Source organism: Centropristis striata, chromosome 22, assembly GCF_030273125.1.
Source record: "Centropristis striata isolate RG_2023a ecotype Rhode Island chromosome 22, C.striata_1.0, whole genome shotgun sequence".
NCBI lineage: Eukaryota > Metazoa > Chordata > Actinopteri > Perciformes > Serranidae > Centropristis > Centropristis striata.
This window is the reverse complement of record NC_081538.1, coordinates 12195865-12216112: the sequence shown is the minus strand read 5'-3', so window position 1 is coordinate 12216112 and position 20248 is coordinate 12195865. Positions and strand designations below refer to the sequence as shown.

Here is a 20248-nt window from a genome sequence, read left to right as displayed (position 1 = left end):
GCAGGAGTGTAACACCACACACACAAACACGGGGCACAGACTGGCGAGGTGAGCTATTAGGAACACAGACACACAGGCTGAAGCTGATACCGCCTCTATAAAGAGAAGAGTCTCATCAGACTGGAAGAAAACACAAACTTAAATGTGATGACACCGGAAACTGTGTCTGTGATTTAAGATTCCTTCTCTTCGGAAACTGAAATGTCATTGTCATACTCTGCCTGAAATGTTATGTTCGAGGCTGGCAGTATATCTTGCAGTAAGCAGCACTTTGCTTTACCTTAGGCATTCACTTTTGGCTCTTTCAGCATTATGTTGTATCTTCCCCATGTCTTGTCTTTATCTCTCCCCTTCTCTTCTCTGCTCTTCCCCTCATATCTCCTCTCTGATCTGTTGTTTGTCTACTGGCATGGAGCTTCAGCTGTGGCACACTGAGCCCTGCCATGCTGTGCTATGCCATGCTCATTTGTATTTCAATTGCATCCTCACATCGGGGGATTACAGTCCTGAATCGTTATATGATGATTGGCTCAACATGTGTGGTCATGGGAAACAAGTGCCAATTGTGACAGACTTGATGTATTCTGGTGTCAGTAACGGAGGAGTCGCTGTCATTTGATGACACTGCAATCCTGAACCCATGTATACCGTGTGTGAGAAGGCAAATGTCCTCGTCACTTGGACCAGACATTGAACAGACTTTGACCTGCCAGTTTGCGAGTACATCGTCTGTTTGTGTGATTAGAGCAGATCATTTTTCCAAATGATTGGGTGGCTTACTGATGGCGCTTCTATCAAATGACTGGTGCAACACCAGAAGAATACAAACATCCAAGGGTGAAGAATAGGGGTGTTTAGATGAAGACAGTAGGGATGCAGAGATCAGATATTCAGTGTCGGTAACAGGACGATATTTGCCAAAATCAGTGAGTCATATATCAGAAGAAAAACTAAACGGTGACTTGCCGTAGAGAGAGGTGAACAGTTACTATTATATTGATGTATTTTTGCGGCCAATGTATTTCTGCCTTTAGGGGAATAGTTGTTCCACAGTTTGAGCATGTTGTTTTTAAGATGGCCAGGTTTAGCAGAATGCATTCTGAAAAATATTTTTTTAACAGCTTAGTTGGGCTGCTGTGGCTCAGTTGGTAGAGTGGTCACCCACCGATTGGAAGGTCGTGGTTCGATCCCCGACCATGGCAGCCTACATGTCGAAGTATCCTTGGGCAAGATACTGAACCCCAAACTGCTCCCGAGGCTGTGAATAAATTCCCAATGGTGGCGGGTGGCACCTTTTAGGATAGCCTCGGCCACCAGTATGAATGTGTGTGTGAATGGGTGAATGAGCGCAGTCTGTAGTGTAAAGCGCTTGATAAAAGCACTATATAAGTGCAGTCCATTTACCATTTACCATTTTACCAAGGAAAAAAGACGTTATCAGATCTGTATTGGTAACGGCAGATGCTTAGGGTATCGGTATTGGACCTGAAAAAGTGGTATTGTGCCATTTCTGGAAGACAGCAACAAAAATATCTAACTAGAGGGACCGCAAGAATTGGGAACACCTTTTGGCTGGGGCTGAAGCAGAAATCATCAGACTAATTCAAGGAACAGCAAGAGACTCTGTTGTTTATGACTAAATTACAAACTGGCTAAGTGACTGTGACTCCACTGCGTTCTTGTTATGTGATGTCCTGCCTCCTGTACACTTTACCCAGGCATGGGACGATATGGATCTTTACCGCGAATTGTGATAAAAAGCATTTCCAATGAGTTTATAGTTTTGAATTTCCATTGTCAGAATAATCATGAATATTGGGAATGACTTGCTGTGGAGATTCCACAGACTCGAGCAAAGTTTTTCTGCATTTCGCTTAACATGATTCAATTCCTGTCGGACTCTAGTGAGAGGCATGTTTCTGATGATACGGTCCATTTCCTTATTCATTACCAGAGTGTTGGTCACACAAATAACGTACGCCACATATTTTCCATCGTACCGATCAAGACATTGATCCCGCCTTGTACTGTCTCACCAATTTAATACTTCTGTTATCTCTGAAGGCGCTACAGAGCCAGCATCACTTGGTCCCCCCATCAACAAGCTGTTTAGCTCAGAATCGTACAGATTGCAGTGTCATATTGTCTCTTTGTCTCTTTTCTACGTCCAGTAACGAACAATCTTTTTTATCTCTCCTCTCCTCTCCTCTCCTCTCCTCTCCTCTCCTCTCCTCTCCTCTACTCCTTTCCTCCTCATCTTTCCTCTCCTCTCCTCCATCGTTCAATCAACTCATCTGCTCCGTTCGTCCGTCTATAGATTGAGCAATCTGTGAAGTGGATCTCGGCCAGTAGGCGGTTAACAAATATCGGCTCCTCTCTCCCCATGGTCTGTCCAACGTTGGTCGAGCCTCCTATTCTAAGTCTCTCTCTGATTAACGGCTGTTATTAGCTCTAATGAGCTGCTTAGTGATTGCCCGAGCACAGCTGCTGACATCCAGCAGGAACACTGTCTTTTCTACTTTGTTCTTTATCTGCTTTTGCTTTTCCTAATTTCTCCTGCTTTAATCATTCGGTGAGATTATTGACTCAGGGTAGGCATTATTTTCCCCCAGACAGTTTGAGATTTGTTCTTCAATTTTCTTTGACGCTGTCTCTCTTTGTTTCTCCCCCGGCTTGAGCTTTGTCTCAGTCTCCACTTCTCTATTTGGTTTAGAACGCAATCACCATGTTTCTGGGGTTAAGTAATAGCATTTGGACTGGCAGAAATTGAATCAGCTGTGTGGTTTTGACCCTCAGTCTCTGTCTATCTCCACCTTTCTCTCTATAAATGTCTCTCTTTCATTCCCCTGAAGTCTGCTCTTTTCTTTCACACTTTTGATGGTTGCCACTTCACATTCGGTGCTTACTTCTTTCTCCTTAAAAAGGTTGCATCCATTTAATAATTTGGTTCTCTGCTACCATAGAACCTGGTTGCCAACAGAAGTAACTTTAAGGAAATGTAATAAACTCATTATAATAAACTTGCTTCCTTTGATCTTTAAAGCAACTTCTTGTCAGATCTGAGCATCTTTTGTGATTTTGCATCCTTCATAAAAGCTGCTTGCCATGCTCCGGTTCAGGCAAGACACTAGCAAAGATTCACACCGCCAGAGGCTGAAACCTCCTCCCCAGCTCTGCTGTTCGTGGTCGAAACAACACAAAGCTCGGAAAGAGTGGGGAAAAAATGGTCAAATAAATTAAAATAGTAATAAAACTAAATCATCCATCTAAACTGTAAGTCCAGGCTTAATTAATCCACTGGATATGTGATGGTGGTGATTCTTCCATTTTAACAGAGAGCGTTTGTATTTTTGAAAGTATTGGAAAGTATACCTTTGGTATGTTTGTTTAAGGACATAAGAGAAACAAGCAGGGCAAATACTGGTTATTGCCCAATATTGACTGTAATTGTGATTGATTATTATTATGGTTTAGGGCAGGCTACTATGTAAATACTTGTGTTTATGTGCTTCAGTTTTATGAATAATGCCTTTTTGTGTTATATTTTATTTAAAGTTTTCAATTTACTTATTTTTTTTAAACTATTTTTTGTGTGTCTGCATGTCAGGGTAACACATCACAGATTGAACTTGTGTGTTTATTCATTTATTTTTCTATTTTTATCTTCTTTGCATTTAATCCATCCTTTTTTAGACACCAGTGAACACACCAAGCTTAGAAGCAGTGGGCAGCACATTTATGCACGCCTGGGCAGCACATTTACGTTAAGGATGTCAAGGATTAACTAATTACACAAGCCTCCAACACAAAAGTTATGAACTGTATGAGCTCTGAGTTTAAATGCTTGGTGACAGTAAATGGACAGATCCACGGTATTGTTCGTCCCCGGGTCATCCACTGAGCCGAGCAGCTATTTCCAGCAGCTCGGCAGGTCTGCAGATAATATTATATAAAACCAGTCATACTAAAGATTGTTGTTAGATATGTCCAACACAGCTAGTCTGATCTAATTCCTGATCTAATTTAATGTCCTCTAATGAAGCTGGAAGTTGTGCAGCTGTTTGATTTTGTTGGACCGCTGTGGAAATTGTTGATGCTGGATTTCACACACAAATGAGAAAGGAGACTCTAGACGTTCTAAGTTGGAAGTTGCCTTTATTAAAAGACTCATGAGGAGAAGTGATATTAACTATCAACTGTGTATCACAGCAGCCAGTTCTGGTTTCTTGGTAATGGTTTTGGTTATTATCAAGAAAACCATGGAAAATGTCTAGATACCAGTTCTTAAATTAAACTCTTATGAGCTATTTTTGTTTTCATCATTATATTTGTCCAAACAAATGTACCTTTAGTTGTACCAGTCATTAAAATGAACAAGAAACTGAAGAATCTGGTCTAATATTTTTTCCATGACTGTATGTTTTAACATTATGCTGATGTTAGGGGTTAAGTTCGTCAAAATGTTTTACCAAATATGGTTTTATGATTAGTTTTTGAATATGCATGAACCAAGAAGCACCTTTCTGTCTGCACAGAATACAGAAGAGACGAATGCAGCAAATCAACTTTGGAGGTTATTGTCTGATAAACCCAAACAATTAGAGCTACTGGTAAATTGGAGGAATGGTCGAGTCTGTGTCCAACAGTTTGAAATAGGGCAGAGATCACTCTGAACTGAGGGGGCCTGTGACAAAATTATTGTGTTTTTAAATTATGTTTTATGGTATATGATCTATTATTTTAACTCCTAATCTAGCCTACTTCATGTCAGTGGTTAAAACTGTTTTCTATTGGTAAAAATAAATTGATTTATTTGGACATTCATTTGTTACCTAACATAAATATTTAGCTCAAAACAGGTCACACGTGGTAATTGTTTCCAGTCATAAAAAAAGAAAAATCAGACAAGAAACATGATTTAAAAAATTAGAAATATCTTCAAGCCATGTGATGCCGACTTGCAAAGAGATTGTACTCCATTTCCTGTTGTTTTTAATTGTGTGCTTTGACTCTTCCATGTTTTGGCCTACGGTGTGGAGATGACCGTTAGAGACCATTGTCACAGTTGACAATAGGATATATAAAGCTGAAAATCAATAGCTGTGCTTTCATCTGCATCCGTACTGATCTTATTTCCCCGTATTACCAGAGATTTTCCTCATTGCTCCTGATAAAAAGCAATAGAGCTCTGAAATGATCCAGAGAAATAGTTCTGTCAAAAAATGATTTATCTTCTGTGAATAATCGCAGGGGTTATTGAATATTTTTAGATTAAGTTAATTACTTGACTATAAAAAGCCATAAATTGAAGCTCTCCTCAGCGAGAAGCTTCAGATCTCTCCGAGTCTCTATTTCTCGTTCTCTCTGTCAGCCGTTTCATTGGGAAAAAAAAAAATCTGTTTTATCATTCTGTCACCAGCGAGACGCGTTCCGCTTGACCTGATGCAATTGGAGGCAATTGAAACAGTCATCTTACCGTGCTGCTGCGATGGCGGTGTGTGGTGTTTGGGGTTGCATCATGACTTTGTGCATGTACGCACACTGGCACACAAAGACTCATACACATTTCAGAAGACACATTGCAAACACAAAGGCTCTGGACGCTTACATACCGTGCCCTCTGCAGATATTACACAAATACTCGTGTACAAGTCAGCGCAGGGTGACTTTTTCAGGCGTCTGTCTCACTGCGCTGCGTGTCGACTGCCTGTGTGTTTAAACGTGTCAGCTGCCGTTCATAATGTCTGCTTATTACTGTTCCCCTAATGTTTTTCCTCCTAACTAAGCCTGCAGATTACACACACTAATGACTTAATGGACTGATCCTTCACTTACATCTCAGGAAACTTTCCCTCAGCTCCCAAATGCGTCCTGTACATGAGGCAGGCAGATTTACAATGCCCTGAGTGGATTGGACATCTTACACAATTAAAAAATGTTTATGTGTGTCTGTAAAAAGATACAGCCTATATAAAGTGACAGTGAATATGTGATTGAGTGTTATCTGCTTGATGCATTTTGTAACAGGAAACCTGAGTATGACGCATAACCTGGTGATGCGTATATAACACTGGTTATACAGAGAGAGGGGCATTGTGTTCCATGCATAGTTGTGTGGAAGGTTTTTCACATGTAATTTTAACGCTAATTAAGTACCAAGCACCTGATAGAACCAACTGATCACACCATCTGATTCACTGCTTTATTAAGAGCACTTGAGTTGTTGCCAATTATCCACTAAAGCCAAGGACCCACAAACACAACACAAACAACTATAAAAAGTGGTATAAAGAAATGCATTAAATAAGCAGTTTGTTCTTTCAACAGTGCAAATCGCAATGACATGTTTATTTCAGTCGGAAAAATCCTGCTTCTTATGCGACAGATTAATAGTAACATTACATTTATTTTGATGAAATGTTAATTGTGAGGTATGTCCAACACAGCTAGTCTGATCTAATTAATGTCCTCTAATTAAGCTGGACGTTGTGCAGCTGTTTGATGTGTTTAATCATTAAGATTTTGTTGGACCAGTTGTTGACTAGTGACAGACAGGAGCTCCATTTTTATGTTTTATCATTTAAATAGTTTACTTGAAGTGTTATTTTAACTCCTAATGTAGCCTGCTCTGACTCTGTTTTTAAATGGATAAATTTATATTTTCCTCTTTAAAAAGTGAACAGTTTCCATTGAAAGTATTCAGATCCCATGGTGATGCCGTTAAATCAATGCCTTTAAAACAATATATTAAAACTGAGAAATTACTGAAATTAGAGAAGGGGATTTTATACTTACAGATGTACTGAGCAGCCACAGAAGACATTACACTACTGTATAATATACATCTCTTTCTTAAGGACAATCAAACATTGATGGATACAATTGGTGGAGTACCAGTGGAAAAATGCTGTATATAAATTACATTTTATTCCATTTAAAAAAAAATCATCAGAGAAATTCAACTTTTTTATGATTTAAGTCATGATAACAGGGCTTACTATACTCCACAAAAGAGTGAAATACAAGGCCATGTGAGTAAAATGAGTACAATGAGTAAAAGAAAGAGGGGAAAAAAATGCCCTGGAAAGGCTTTGGGTTCAGAATAATGAACAAAAACAATCTACAACTGTTTGGTTAAAGGGACCAACTGCTGCCTCATGTTTTTACTGGCAAGAATCTGGCAATACGATATGTATCGTGATTCAGTGGTTTCAGTTCAATATATTGCAATATATTACGATACTGTTAGCAAGGAGATATATTGCCATTTTCTTTCATCTAGTTTTTTAACAGAAAACTGTCAAAGTATAAAGAACACACCACCATATGCATAAAATCAGAAAAAAAGTAAAAAAGTTTCCTATTTTAATACGATCAGCACAGCCGAATGTGAATTTGTATTTATCACAGTCCCTCTAACATCTAACATCATAGCACTTATTTCTGTGCAATCTGCCCAATGCAAATCTTGGCATGTAAACTATTTATTAAAAATCCATACAGTGTTTTGGAGAATCAATAAACATCTCAAAACACAACATAGCCATACTCAAGAGTATTGATATTTTCTTAAAAAATTGTTTTTACAACTCTACTTTTCTGTTATTAATTTCCATGACATTTTGCCAAAGCAGATTGTTTCTTGGCAAAAACTATTTCTCAGATAACTCCTCATGTGGGCACACTAGCAGTGGGCATGAATTATACGATCCATCAGGAAGCATTCTGTTTATCGTCCTAAGATTTTTACTATTTGTCCTCTCCCCTTGTGCATGTTAGCACTGTGGAATTAGAAAGCTGCAGAGGAAAACACAAACAAACCTCATCCCAGGCTGCGTTGCATCTCTCTGGCATTGCCATGGTTACACAATTGTCGTGTGTGTCGCCAGCTGTGCACATGTTGACACACACACACACACACACACACACACACACACACACACACACACACACACACACATCTGTGCTGTACAAACATCCCACAGGCCAGAGTGTGAGGGGTGGGGATGGAGATATTGGCAGCAGCAGCAACAGTTAATGCGATGCGGTCGCCTTACTCAACATTACACACTTTAAGCTTCCTCATACAAGACACCATCTTACCTCGGGGCAAGTGGATCATTATGTGTCTGCACATAGGCAGATATGGTATTAATAGCTGTATTCCATTTGATGTCAAGGACTTACATTATCTTGCCAACAGCTGTGGGGCCTGCTGTTTGATGTATGGACACACGGCTTAGAGTGCAGATAGTGGGAGATGAGAACATTGTTGAAGTGATTGTGTAGATTTTATGGCCTAAAGCGTTCCTTATCACTGGTGAGGCGGAAGTTCAGTGATTTCAATGAGTAAGCTTAGTGGTGTACTTTGAAGAAAAACCTTGTAACTTCTAAGAACTATGAAATGAAGACACTGGATAGTTTCCCATTGATTCGCTTTTTTTGGAAACTAGAAAAGGGACTTAAGATACATTTCTTCGTCTCATGAACGCAAAGAGAAAAAAAATGCAATTATTCCTACTTTCACCCCTACTCATATCACTTCTACCTGTTCGCTCTCTCTCTCTCTCTAGCCCCTACCTTCCTTCGCAGCTGTCTATTTTCATATCTTCACATCTTGTTTTCACACACAGTCCTAATTCGATCCTTGTAACTCTCTCATCTCCTGTGATATATGCGTGTATGAGCGTGTGTGTGCAAGCGTATGTGCCCTCCCAATGTGTTGGTGACACCAGGTCTGCTGGGTTGACTCTCTTCTTAATTATCCAACAGTATGAATGCCACCTCTCTGGAAAATGTTCAGCTCTCATTAACAACAGTGTTATCACACTAATTGTGTCACGGTGGGGAAATCACTTCTTTTTTTTTGTTGCAGAAGCCTGAGTGAGAGGTGGGTGGGGGTGGATTTGTGAAAGATACAGCGTGTGGAAGCATTACACGTCCAGCAGCCAACATGTGTCTCACTTTTTCAGAATCAGACTATGTCACTTGGGTGTCATTCTGAGGTGGAAAGTGAATTGTGACATGTTTGGATTCAGCAACCGAATTGTAAGTCATTAGATTCATTAGATTTAACCCGAACCACCGCTGTAAATTATAAGTAATGACTGCACCACTTCATGTGATCTTATGAGCTCTGGATGGTGAAATCTTGTTAAAACCAACAGCGTTCTCTCTCTCTGGCGGGCCACAACTCAGGTTCGCTTGTGATTAATCTGAACCAACAGAAGGTTGTCAAACGGGACTGTTTTTTATTGCCAATTGCTGTCTGCAAAGACGCACACACTCGGCACACACACACTTTATGATTACATCAGGCTAAACTAGCTCGTTTATCATCTTACATCACATTACCTTGTGGCCCGTAGTTGTAGAGGGCAGATGGCAGCATTGGCATGGGCGTGTGTGTTGTGTGCACCCGCGCACGTGCACGTGTCTGTGTATGTAGGCGCCCGCACTCGGTCTCCGGAGGTGTAACCCGGCTCTGTGTGCCAAGCTGTGCCAAGTGCTCACAGCTGGCAGCGACCAAGCAGTTGGTCTCTCTGGACAAGTTGCCCCCTGCGCCAGGACAAACAGGAAATAAGCCCTGGGGCCTGGTAGGAAACTGGCTTTGCGGCCAATGGGAAGAGAGGTGAGGATTGGGGGGGGAGGAGGGAGAACAGCTTGGAAAGGCAGGGTAGCAATAGCAACAGAAGAGATGTCAAATGGCTGTATAGGAGAAGTAGAGGGAGCAGGGGAGGAGGAGTAGAGAGGCAAAGCATTGATGTACCAAAAGAGAGATCAAGGGACTATCGGAGGAAAGTCGAGGTATAAAAAGAGAGGAGCGGCAGATTGATGGTGGAGAGGAGATATGAAGTGGCAGAGCTGAAACTATGTCAAGAGAATAATAGTTCACCTTAAATACGGGTTGTTGTAGAAAGTTTGGATTCCTTAATGAAACATTACCCTCTGCAAATAAATTATTAGGTGACTTTCAGCAAACATTTACCTATTTGCAATCAGTTTGAATGTGTGTGTTTTCATAGTTATGTCTACTAGGGGTGGGTGATATAGCCAAAAATCTTCCATCTCGGTATATATGATTTTATATCACAGTAATGGTATGTATCAGGATACAGTAATTGTTCTGTCACATCACATTGGATTATAATATGCCACACATGAGACAGCACTAGAGTAAATAAAAAAAAGACTTAAAACAGTAATCTAAAAACGGAAGCTTTAAGGTTCCTGACAATCATTATTTCATATGTTAATAGTTTTAAGGTTAACAGGATGCCATCTGCTCTGAATTTATAACTTTACTCTTCTCTTCTATGTCTGCCTGAATGACATTACTTTGGGGGGCACTTATCATAACATCATAAAGTTCGGTAGGAATCACAAGATCATAGGGCTGGGCGACATGACAATTTATACATTAAAATGGCATCTCCATATTCTGTAGTGGACAGTCTATTAAATAATAAAAAAAAGGTTTACTTCTTCTAAATGATTTTCTTTTTCTTTTCCATCCTTAGTTGTTTTTCAAAGGATTATGAAATGGAATAATAATCTGAACAGGGGAGACAAGAACTTGCCACCTTTTTTAAATTTTCTTTTTTATAAAACCCAACATAAATGAGATTTTGTTTTTTACTCAGTTTGCATTTTCTTTTGTTAATTTCGTTAAACTCACACTTTATAACTTCAAAATATTCTCTTTGTTTTTTTTTTTGGTTGACTTCTAATTTTTGTTTTCTCATTTTTTAAAAACACATAACGTATTCATATAATAAAGAAATGTACATCGTATATATATTTTCTATTCATTTCTGTCGTGTTGTCAAAATCGGCTTTGGGGGCGCCCCGGTGGCACACCTGGTAGAGCGCGTACCATAGAGGCATTGTTCTCGTGTTGGGCCCGGGTTCGAATCCGACTTGGAGCCCTTTCCTGCATGTCTTCCCCTCTGTCTCCCCCTTTCACTCTTTCCCTCTCAATAAAGCCTTGAAAATGGCCAAAAAAATATCTTTAAAAAAACCCAAACTAAACTACATGGTTGTTCCAAGTTTGGAGTTCAAGTGAAGCATCAGCTTTACCATGTGGTTATTTCATTTATAGACATTTTTTGAATTGCCAGAAAACATGCTATATATCGTTATTGGTTATTGACATATAAAATATGGGGATATTTATATAAATCGGGATAGAAGATTTTTGGCCATATTGCCCAGCCCTACAGGATCATGTGAGAAACATGAGATAATGCAAATCCAGCCGTCTTGGTTGAAGCGCTATTGACAAATCTTTCCTGGTAGACACTTGCTAACTTTAAACAGTCATACCGCCCAACCCTAAAGTCTGCATACATGTCATGCTCTTTTGCTAAGCCTCCAAGTCTGTGGTCTGTGTGCTGGGCTTTTCTGCCAATTTGATCACAAACCCTGCTGTCTTCAGAGACATCTCTGTTTGGGCACAGAGATGAAAGTTTGTCATAGGCTGTATCCAACAAGTTATATTCTCCCGCAAAGGTGAGTTTGTGTCAGACGTACTTTCTCTTCCTCTCAAGAACTTCAGAATATCATTTGGCGAAAGGTTATTTTGGAGGCACATCTCACACAGAACTAAAGCCACCGAGACTCCCATTCTCTGATGCGAGGCTCACTGATGCTTGAACTTCCACAAATTCCCCAGGTTCTTATTTGTGAAGCATTTCTACTGAGACACGGATCATGTCCCAGACATGTATTGTCAGCTGGTCCTTAGTGTGGAGGCACTGCTCCAAAAATAATCACCAAGAGAATATCTAGGAGGAATTTCTACTGAGGCATGGATGGAGTGAAAGCAATTAGCAATTTCTTCTTTTGAAGGCAGGTCAACTGAGACAAACGGCCTGGTGAGGCATTCAAGGTGGCCTAATGTCGCCGTTTTTTTGTTATTTATGTTCCTAAAAACCTGTCATTTTGAAGGTGGATCATGGAAACTAGAATCAGCCTCAGCTTGTGGTATCATCAGACATTCAGCACACAGCTTTGATTCTTTTATCCTTACAGCAGTGAACAGAAAGAGCTGTCTGGGCTACCTGGCCATGAAAGTGACTAATGACCTGAACCTCAACTGTTTTTAACCATTCATCAGTGTAAAGCTGGTAAGTGGGATTAGCATCAGTTCCACCATCAATCACAGGGGGCACTGTTGCCTTGTGATCCAGCCCCACTGAATTCTCCCACCACATGGCCTCCCTTCCTATTAGCCCTTCCTCTTGTGTGTCCTTGTTATTGTGATGAGCTATGCCCAATTCCAGTTTGACCACTGGACTCCTGGAAGCCGTCTCTTCTAATCGGCTCCGAAGTCAAGGTCTAGGGTTGGAACCGAGCCCGGCAACAAGGTTTCAGCCACGACAAAGACTGATTTGAGACTTTGGGATACTCAGAGTCTCCCAGAACGCCGGAGCAGTGGCACTCTCACCACCTTGTTAATCAGCAACGACACCATGCGGATTGCCAGTCAGCCTGTTTATAATTAATCTTTTCAGCTACAAATTTAATGGCATCCCTGTTGTCCAGGGACAGAGGGCTTCATTCATGTGTTGTCATTGTCTTCTGTATCACTATAGAGGATCTATCAAGCTAAATACTGGCTTCAAATTGGTCACATAGTGGCCACTTTTGTCTCTGCTGTGTTTTAACAGCTGCTCCAACACTATATTTAGTTTAGTTGATAATAGCTGACTTCTTCTGTGGCCTCAGTTTAAAATGAGGGGAAATATTGTGAGGTTTTTTTCCCCATCAAATGTCAGATTCCTCTCCAAAAATTGGATTTCATGAGATTATATCTTTATGTTTGCACTAATAATGGCTGTTGTGTGTAGCCTGCAACTGTATTACATTTTTCTTTTGCTTGTGTTGGGGTAAGAATGAACTACACTGACATCTAATCATAATCCAGCCCCTGACCACTTCCATATCTGGTATTAAAGATCTGGTCACCATGTGAACACAATTTCTGGACACCTTGATCTGTCCGGGTGTGATAGGATGAAAGGTCTCACTGAAATGAAGGAATTGCAGCCTCTCTGTCCTTTTTTTATCCATCCTTACCTGACTTCAAGCAGACAAGACAATGATGAGAGCCCCTGCATGGCAGGATGTTGAACGAGTGCGCGAGCACACACACACACACACACACACACACACACACACACACACACACACACACACACACACACACACACAGCCAGCCTAGTTGTTACTTGCTTTGTAGTCTTGGCCCACTGCCAGCTCCCTGTCCGTCTGTCTGTATGTCTGCCTGTCTGCCTGTCTGTCTGTCTGTCTGTCAGACTGAGCATGCTCATTACAACCTTGACAACATTCCACTGGGGTTGCCAAGGATACCAAGCAGAGCTGCCAGGTCCTGTGTACATGTCTGCGAGTGTGTATTAGGAATGCAAAAACTCACACAAATGCATAACTCCAATTTTTCTTTTTTCATAATATGACCACACACACACACACACACACACACACACACACACACACACACACACACACACACACACACACGTTCCTTTTTCTCCGGCTCTCTCTAGCTCCTCTCTCCTCCCATTCTTTCTCTCTGTAGATCATTGTTAATCAGTCTCGTCCCATCTCCTCTCCACTGGCTGTCAGTGGCTTGTCAGAAGCCCGTCAAAGCCCCTGCAGTCCGTCACACACTGCTGCCGTTAATGACATCTGATGACACCCGTCGTTGAAGTCACCCGCTGGAGATGACTGGGAATTGAGGGTGCTCGCTGCTTGGAAATTGTTTCTTCTGTTCAGACTGCAGTGAATTTTAGGAGATGTCCCAACCTAATTCTGCTGCATTCATTTACAGAATGTCTGCTTAAAAGCCCAACGTACTTCTTCTTTACTTCATTCTATGCACTTTTTAATAGCACTTAACAAATTGCATTAATGGTGAAATGCAAATTATACCATAAAATGTGAACAAATACCAACAATATGCAATCATAGAAATAGAGTAGGGTTTAAGCCGTTTGTGTATTTCTACTATCGCCACAGTAAGGGGGTCACAGTTTGGTGCATAACGTTGTGCCATCAGCGATGTATGGAGATTGATTGTTGAGTTGGCAACATTTGCTGAGGTTAGCACAAGTTGATTGGTATGCAAGTCAGTCACACTATGCCATGTAAAAACAAAAGCCAAGGATGTTATTTAATGTAACATCACATGACTTCAGTGTGTCACCTTTTTTGTACCAGCTTAACTATGTAATTTCCAGTATTAACATAGTCCTTGTACCCACTTCCCCTTTTGCATTTACCTGCATTTATTTCACGAAATGACTTAAAGCGTCCTTTTTCGGTGCCTAGACCTAACCAAGGTGAAAGTGAAAAAATCTGTGATGCAGATTTCAACCTGTTTGACCTACAAGGAGTTGGAGCAGGCCTTCAAATAATAATATCAATAATAATAATACATTCAATTTTTATAGCGCTTTTAAAGGTACTCAAAGTCGCTTAACATGACAGGAATTAGACACACAACAAACATAAAATGCAGAGGAAAACAGAACTAAACAGAGATGAGAGATTCGAGCTCAGGTCTTGTAAGCTATTTTGAAAAGGTGGGTTTTGAGTTGGCTTTTGAAGGCGTGGAGTGAGTCTGAATTGCGGATGTGAGTAGGGAGGGAGGTCCAGAGGGTTGGGGCAGCAGTGGAGGAGGCTCTGTGGCCAACGGTGCGGTGCTTGGTCCTGGTGATGGGGGTCAGTAGGTTGGCATCTGAAGATCTGAGGTTGCAAATGGGGGAGTGACGTTGAAGGAGATCTGTGAGGTATGGGGGAGGAAGGTTATTGAGGGTTTTATAGGTGATGAGCAGGATTTTGAAGTGGATTCTGTGCTGGATAGGGAGCCAGTGAAGGTACTGAAGGGTGGGTGTGATGTGGGTAGATAACAACCTGTTGGACCTACTAGGAGGTGGAGTAGGTCTTTGAATGCACCAGTAACAACCTGTTGGACCTACTAGGAGGTGGAGTAGGTCTTTGAATGCACAAGTAACAACCTGTTGGACCTACTAGGAGGTGCAGCAGGCCTTTGAATGGCCATATAACAACCTGTTGGACTTACTAAGAGGTGGAGTAGGCTTTTGAAAGATGCAGATTACAACCTGTTGGACCTACTAGGAGGTGGAGTAGGCCTTTGAATGGTCAGATAACAACCTGTTAGAAGGTAGAGTTGGCCCCTGCTTGCTGATATTTATGGGACGATAAGCGATGATATACGCCCATTCACTAGTGTGATAATGTCCGGATCGGGTGGTTGTAGAATATGTGAATGAAAACACATCCAACAAACTACTGCACATCAGTCAGCATCACTCAGATGTGCTGATCACGGGGATGAAACATTTTTAGGTGCTCTGATCGTTTAAATATAACCAAGGTGAAACTAATTGAGACTCAATTAATACATTAGTTTCATTATTTTGTTTTTCCAAGTACTTTGGAGATTTCAATGTCACAGTACGAGAGAAGCTTTTCAGTTTTATGACCTATTGTGAACTGTTGCTTTTTGGGAGTTCAGTGTTTATACAGTGTTAAACTGAAGTGTTTGAAATGTTCCTGTTTTAATGAAAACAGTTCACCAAAGTTGCCAGTGAACAAAATGTCCCCAGGAAGAGCTTTGTGTCTGTCTTTGACACATGCACTACTGTTCGAACTGAATGAAAAGGAAAAAAAAGAAACGTTTTTTCCTTCTGTTTGTTTTTACCCCTGCACTAAACTCTAACCAAACCATGACCCCTAAACCCAGGTATCAACTGTTTTGTCAACTTTTGTGTATCTGTAGAATAAAGTAAAAACTAAGATAAAACTTTACATCGTGCAGTATGAAGGCTTACTCTTTAAAAGTTAGTGACATGATTTGTAGCGGCAATTTAACTCAGAGTTCAAAGACGGAGCAAAAGTTGCATCATTTCTTTTGTTTTTCCTCGAAAAATATGTAAATCACACTCTCACTGTGTCTTAAATTTAAAAAGTACATGTTATGCTGTGTGTGTGGAGACGGTGACATTTTCTGAATGATCAAAGTAACCACGAAAAAAAGGTTGAACCACTGTTAGGAGATGGTAATCATCCGGCTGCTCTATTAGTCCGCTTTTTTATGTTCTTCCCACACATTCAGCTGCTACCCTGCCTCCGTTGCTTCATCCTGCCTTTATTGTTTCGCCCCAATTTGTCTTAGTTTCTTTCCATACATCTCTTTCATAACCCGCCACCCTTACCTCTCCCCTTGCTCCTACTCTCATTACATTACATTACATTACATTACATGTCATTTAGCTGACGCTTTTGTCCGAAGCGACTTACAATTAGTGCATTCAACCTGATGGTACTAGACATAAACCACAGGAATCAAGTAAGTACATAACTTTAAGAGCCAACTGTGCCGAGAGAGCCAGGTGTTATATGTTAAAGAAGGAAAAAAAGAAGAGAAAAAAGGAAGCATATATATTTTTTTTAAATATATAAATGTTAGGTGACCATGACTTAACCGAGGTATTGTTGGAAGAGGTGGCGGAAGATGTCTAGGCTGTCTGAGGTCCTGATGTCGGTGGGGAGCTCGTTCCACCAATTCGGTGCCAGGACAGAGAAAAGTCTGGAGGAGGTTTTGAGGCGAGTTGACCCACGCTGGGTGGGGGTTACTAGCTGTTTGGCTGATGCAGAGCGGAGAGGACGGGCAGGGGTGTAGAGTTTGACAAGGTCCTGGATGTAAGTAGGACCTGAACCATTAGCAGCGGAGTCGCCAGAGCTAGAGTCTTGAAGCGGATCAGCCACTGGTAACCAGTGAAGGGAGCGGAGGAGGGGTGTTGTGTGTCGAGCAGTTCGAGCAGCTGCATTCTGGATGAGTTGCAGAGGTCGGATTGCTTTGGCAGTCAGACCTGCCATGAGGTAGTTGCAGTAGTCCAGGCGTTAGATGACCAGTGCCTGGACCAGGACCTGAGCTGCCTGCTCTCCCTATTGTATCTGTCTTCCCTCTGCACCTTGAGTTTTTGTTCTTTTTTCTGAGTGTTGATGGAGCCCCTGCTGTGTTGGTAAATCTCAAGTGCTCTCTGTGTCTTTTCTCTACCTCCACCTTTCTTAAACTTTCCTTCCCATTCTCTTCCACAAGCCTGGCAGCCTTTTCTCGCCGTCTATACTGTTCCCCTGCGCTGCTTATTTCTCACTCTCTCTCTCTCTGTTCTCTTTTGTCTTCTGCAGAGGAGGAAGTGGAAAACTTTGATGTGTCCAGTCTCCAAGAAGAGGCACTGAGGAACATCGAGGCTGACAGCTTCTGGTGCATGAGCAAACTGCTGGACGGCATCCAGGTAAGCATATGTGTGAAAAAATCAAAACGCCCTCGTATGGTTTTATATTTTAATATCCAGCATTTCATACATGCTCAGTACCCCACTTTCTAGATGTAGTCTGTCAACACCTTTATTTCTTTTCATCTCTTCCAAGTTATTTTTGAAGCTGTTCCTCAGCTCTCCACCTGTTTGCATAAGCCAGGAATGTAAAATTGGCTAGCAGTATAGCAAGTACAGTGTTTTACAGTTTTACATGAGGTGGGTCGCGATGATAACCAAAGGGTGAGTTCTCCCGCCCACATAGAGCGCTGATCCAAAACAGTGAGCTGAGAGTGGCTGGAAGCTGTGTTCAGCTGCACACTGAGGTGTTGATTCTCAGTGGGATTAGCAGCACGAGCAACTGTTTCACATGACAGGAAGTCATGTAGTTCACTGGCTGGCGTACACGATTTCAATTAGTGGACATTAGGATAAATGAATGGTTTCTTTATAAAAGGGGATTTTGCTTTTTCTTAACTACATGGATTTTGTTTACATATTTCTGAGGAACAGTCTCAAGATTTAAGATGTTGATTGTTACTTACTGCACTGAAGAAAAACACTAAATAGTATATATAACACAACATATAAAATAGAATAAAAATTCTAGTACTAGTAACTAGTTACTAGCTAGTAACAAATATAAAAAGCAATTTAAAAAAGTCCATCCAAGCAAAACACGAAATAGTAAGTATAAAAAGACATAGAAAATAAAATATAACAAAATATGGGGAGCAATTCAATAAAAAGAAATAAAATGCAAACAGTAAAATGCAAATGGAAAAAGACATATGAAATATCATGAAATAAATATTAAGCAAAATTTAAAAAGATATCTAAACAAGACATGAAAAAAATAATACATTTAAATATGATAACATAATATTAAAAGTGCATAAAGAAAAACTCTAAATGGTGAGTATAAAAAGACAAATAAAATCAAATAAAGTAATTTTAAAATAAAGAAATATCACCAAAGAAAAACAAATATTAGTAAATCTAAAAAAATATCAATAATAAAATATAATATACAAACTTTTTATCCACTTTACATCTTCTTAGTCTTATGATCACGCCTTGAGATCACACTGGGAGGAACTTGACAAAGTCGATAGGTTGCTTTATTTTGACCAATTTCACTCTGGTTTAATGTATGTCCTGGTCTGTGCATGAGTGGAATTTAGTAGTTAATATGTGTTTTGATATTGTGAATTGTTACCATTGTTAATTTTAATGTGCTAAGAACAAATCATATTTGAAAATTGAAAAGATAGCATAAAAAAAAAATTCCCTGCTGTATAATGAAAATAAAATAGAAAAAATAACCTTGCTTACCGTTTATACATTTTATCCAAGCTTTCCTGATGACTCAGCTGAACAAAGACAGGGTCGCCTGGTTAAATGTATATACAGTAACATGTGCCGTCGTATTACAGTCAACTGAACATGGGCTGAAGGCCACACACAGATGCTGAGCTTCATATGTACAGATCAACCTTGCTATCTGTATGATATATCTAAGTTCACATGAACACAACACCAGTGACATAAACAGTATGTGAGACCAGCACAACATGTTGACTCATACACATAGAAGCTTCCTGTCATTCTACGCTGAATGACGTTTGCCTTAAAGCAACATTTACCTAAATACTTTTAGTGCCAAACACTGGATTATGCTAAATATGTGATAACATTTTACTGGCATTAATTATGTTTCCCACCATAAATGTGATCGTCAAAAGCTTTTCCATTGAGGAGATTTTAATGTACATAAACAATCCAGCTCCATTTAGGGAATGTGTGCTTGACATACAGCTACAGATAATCAATTCTATGCATAGTGTTGAGTGTTGCAGTGCTCAGGTGGTCTGTTTTAAAGCCTGCAGGATGTCAGAAACGCTGTGAGCATTATGTATGAAACAGCTTTGCTGTGTGGGTTTAAGAAATGTGATTGTCTTGCATATTCTAAAGCAGGTCTGAGTGTCTGGAGAGCAGATAATTGCATACAGGCCGCAGCACCAAACTTCATTTTGTTTCATCATTTCTACCCAAACCCCTTTGCCCACCAGCTCTCTTAATCGACCTCGCTCTCAGCGGTCATGGTTGAGCCATCTGTCAATTCTAAATGTGCCTGCCGAGGCTGGCGGAAGATTTGCCCTCAACAGTAGCACTGATACTTACCATCCTCAATTCTGCCTCGGTCCTCAAATGTGTTTTTACCATATCTGCCGGATTAAAGCATAAATTCCAAGGCAATAGAGCAGCTTTTACTTTTTTAGATGCTTCTGTGCGGTCAGGAAATGTGGGAAACATTTGCCTCATTTCCACTACACGGTTTGGCTCGACTCCACTCAACTCACTTTTGGTACCAGGTCCTTTTTTGTTTTTGTTTTCCACTGTGGATAGTACTCAGTGATGATGGGTTATTGATTTAAAAACATTTAAAATATTATTAATATTTGCTCTAGTCATTCTGCTGTTCTGTGCTACCAGCCCAAAAAAAAATCGTTGAGGTCATAGCCTCGTTATATTTATATTTTAATAAAGAAACACATTTTAAAGCCCTCAAACATGTCAGTTTCCCTTGTGGTATCAAAAATGGTTTTGAATATTAATGTTTTTCCAGGTTTTTAAGTTAGAAAATTGGTTTGGACCAATCAATGGTCTGCTATGTTTAACTCCACCATCAATTATCAGCTCAGCTCGCTTGGAAACTCGACTGAGTTGGTTGTGTAAAACCTGAAGGACCATGCAGTAGAAATGTGCACTTTTGGTACCTTTTAACTTACTGTTGATGGCAAACATCTTTTAGGCTCTAATAGTTGTCACTGGTCGTCTCTGGGATCATGTTTTAGCACAACTACTCTAATCATTGTTTC

The 20248-nt window shown here is 40.4% G+C and overlaps 1 protein-coding gene across 2 annotated transcripts in view; it reads left to right on the top strand.

The window, feature by feature from the left end:
* Positions 1-20248, top strand: part of tbc1d22a (TBC1 domain family, member 22a) — a 169345-nt gene that overhangs the window by 71795 nt on the left and 77302 nt on the right. For both annotated transcript variants that reach the window (XM_059325631.1, XM_059325630.1), the window contains exon 10: positions 17239-17345. In XM_059325631.1, the coding sequence (XP_059181614.1) occupies positions 17239-17345 (107 nt within the window). The remainder of the gene's footprint in view (positions 1-17238; positions 17346-20248) is intronic.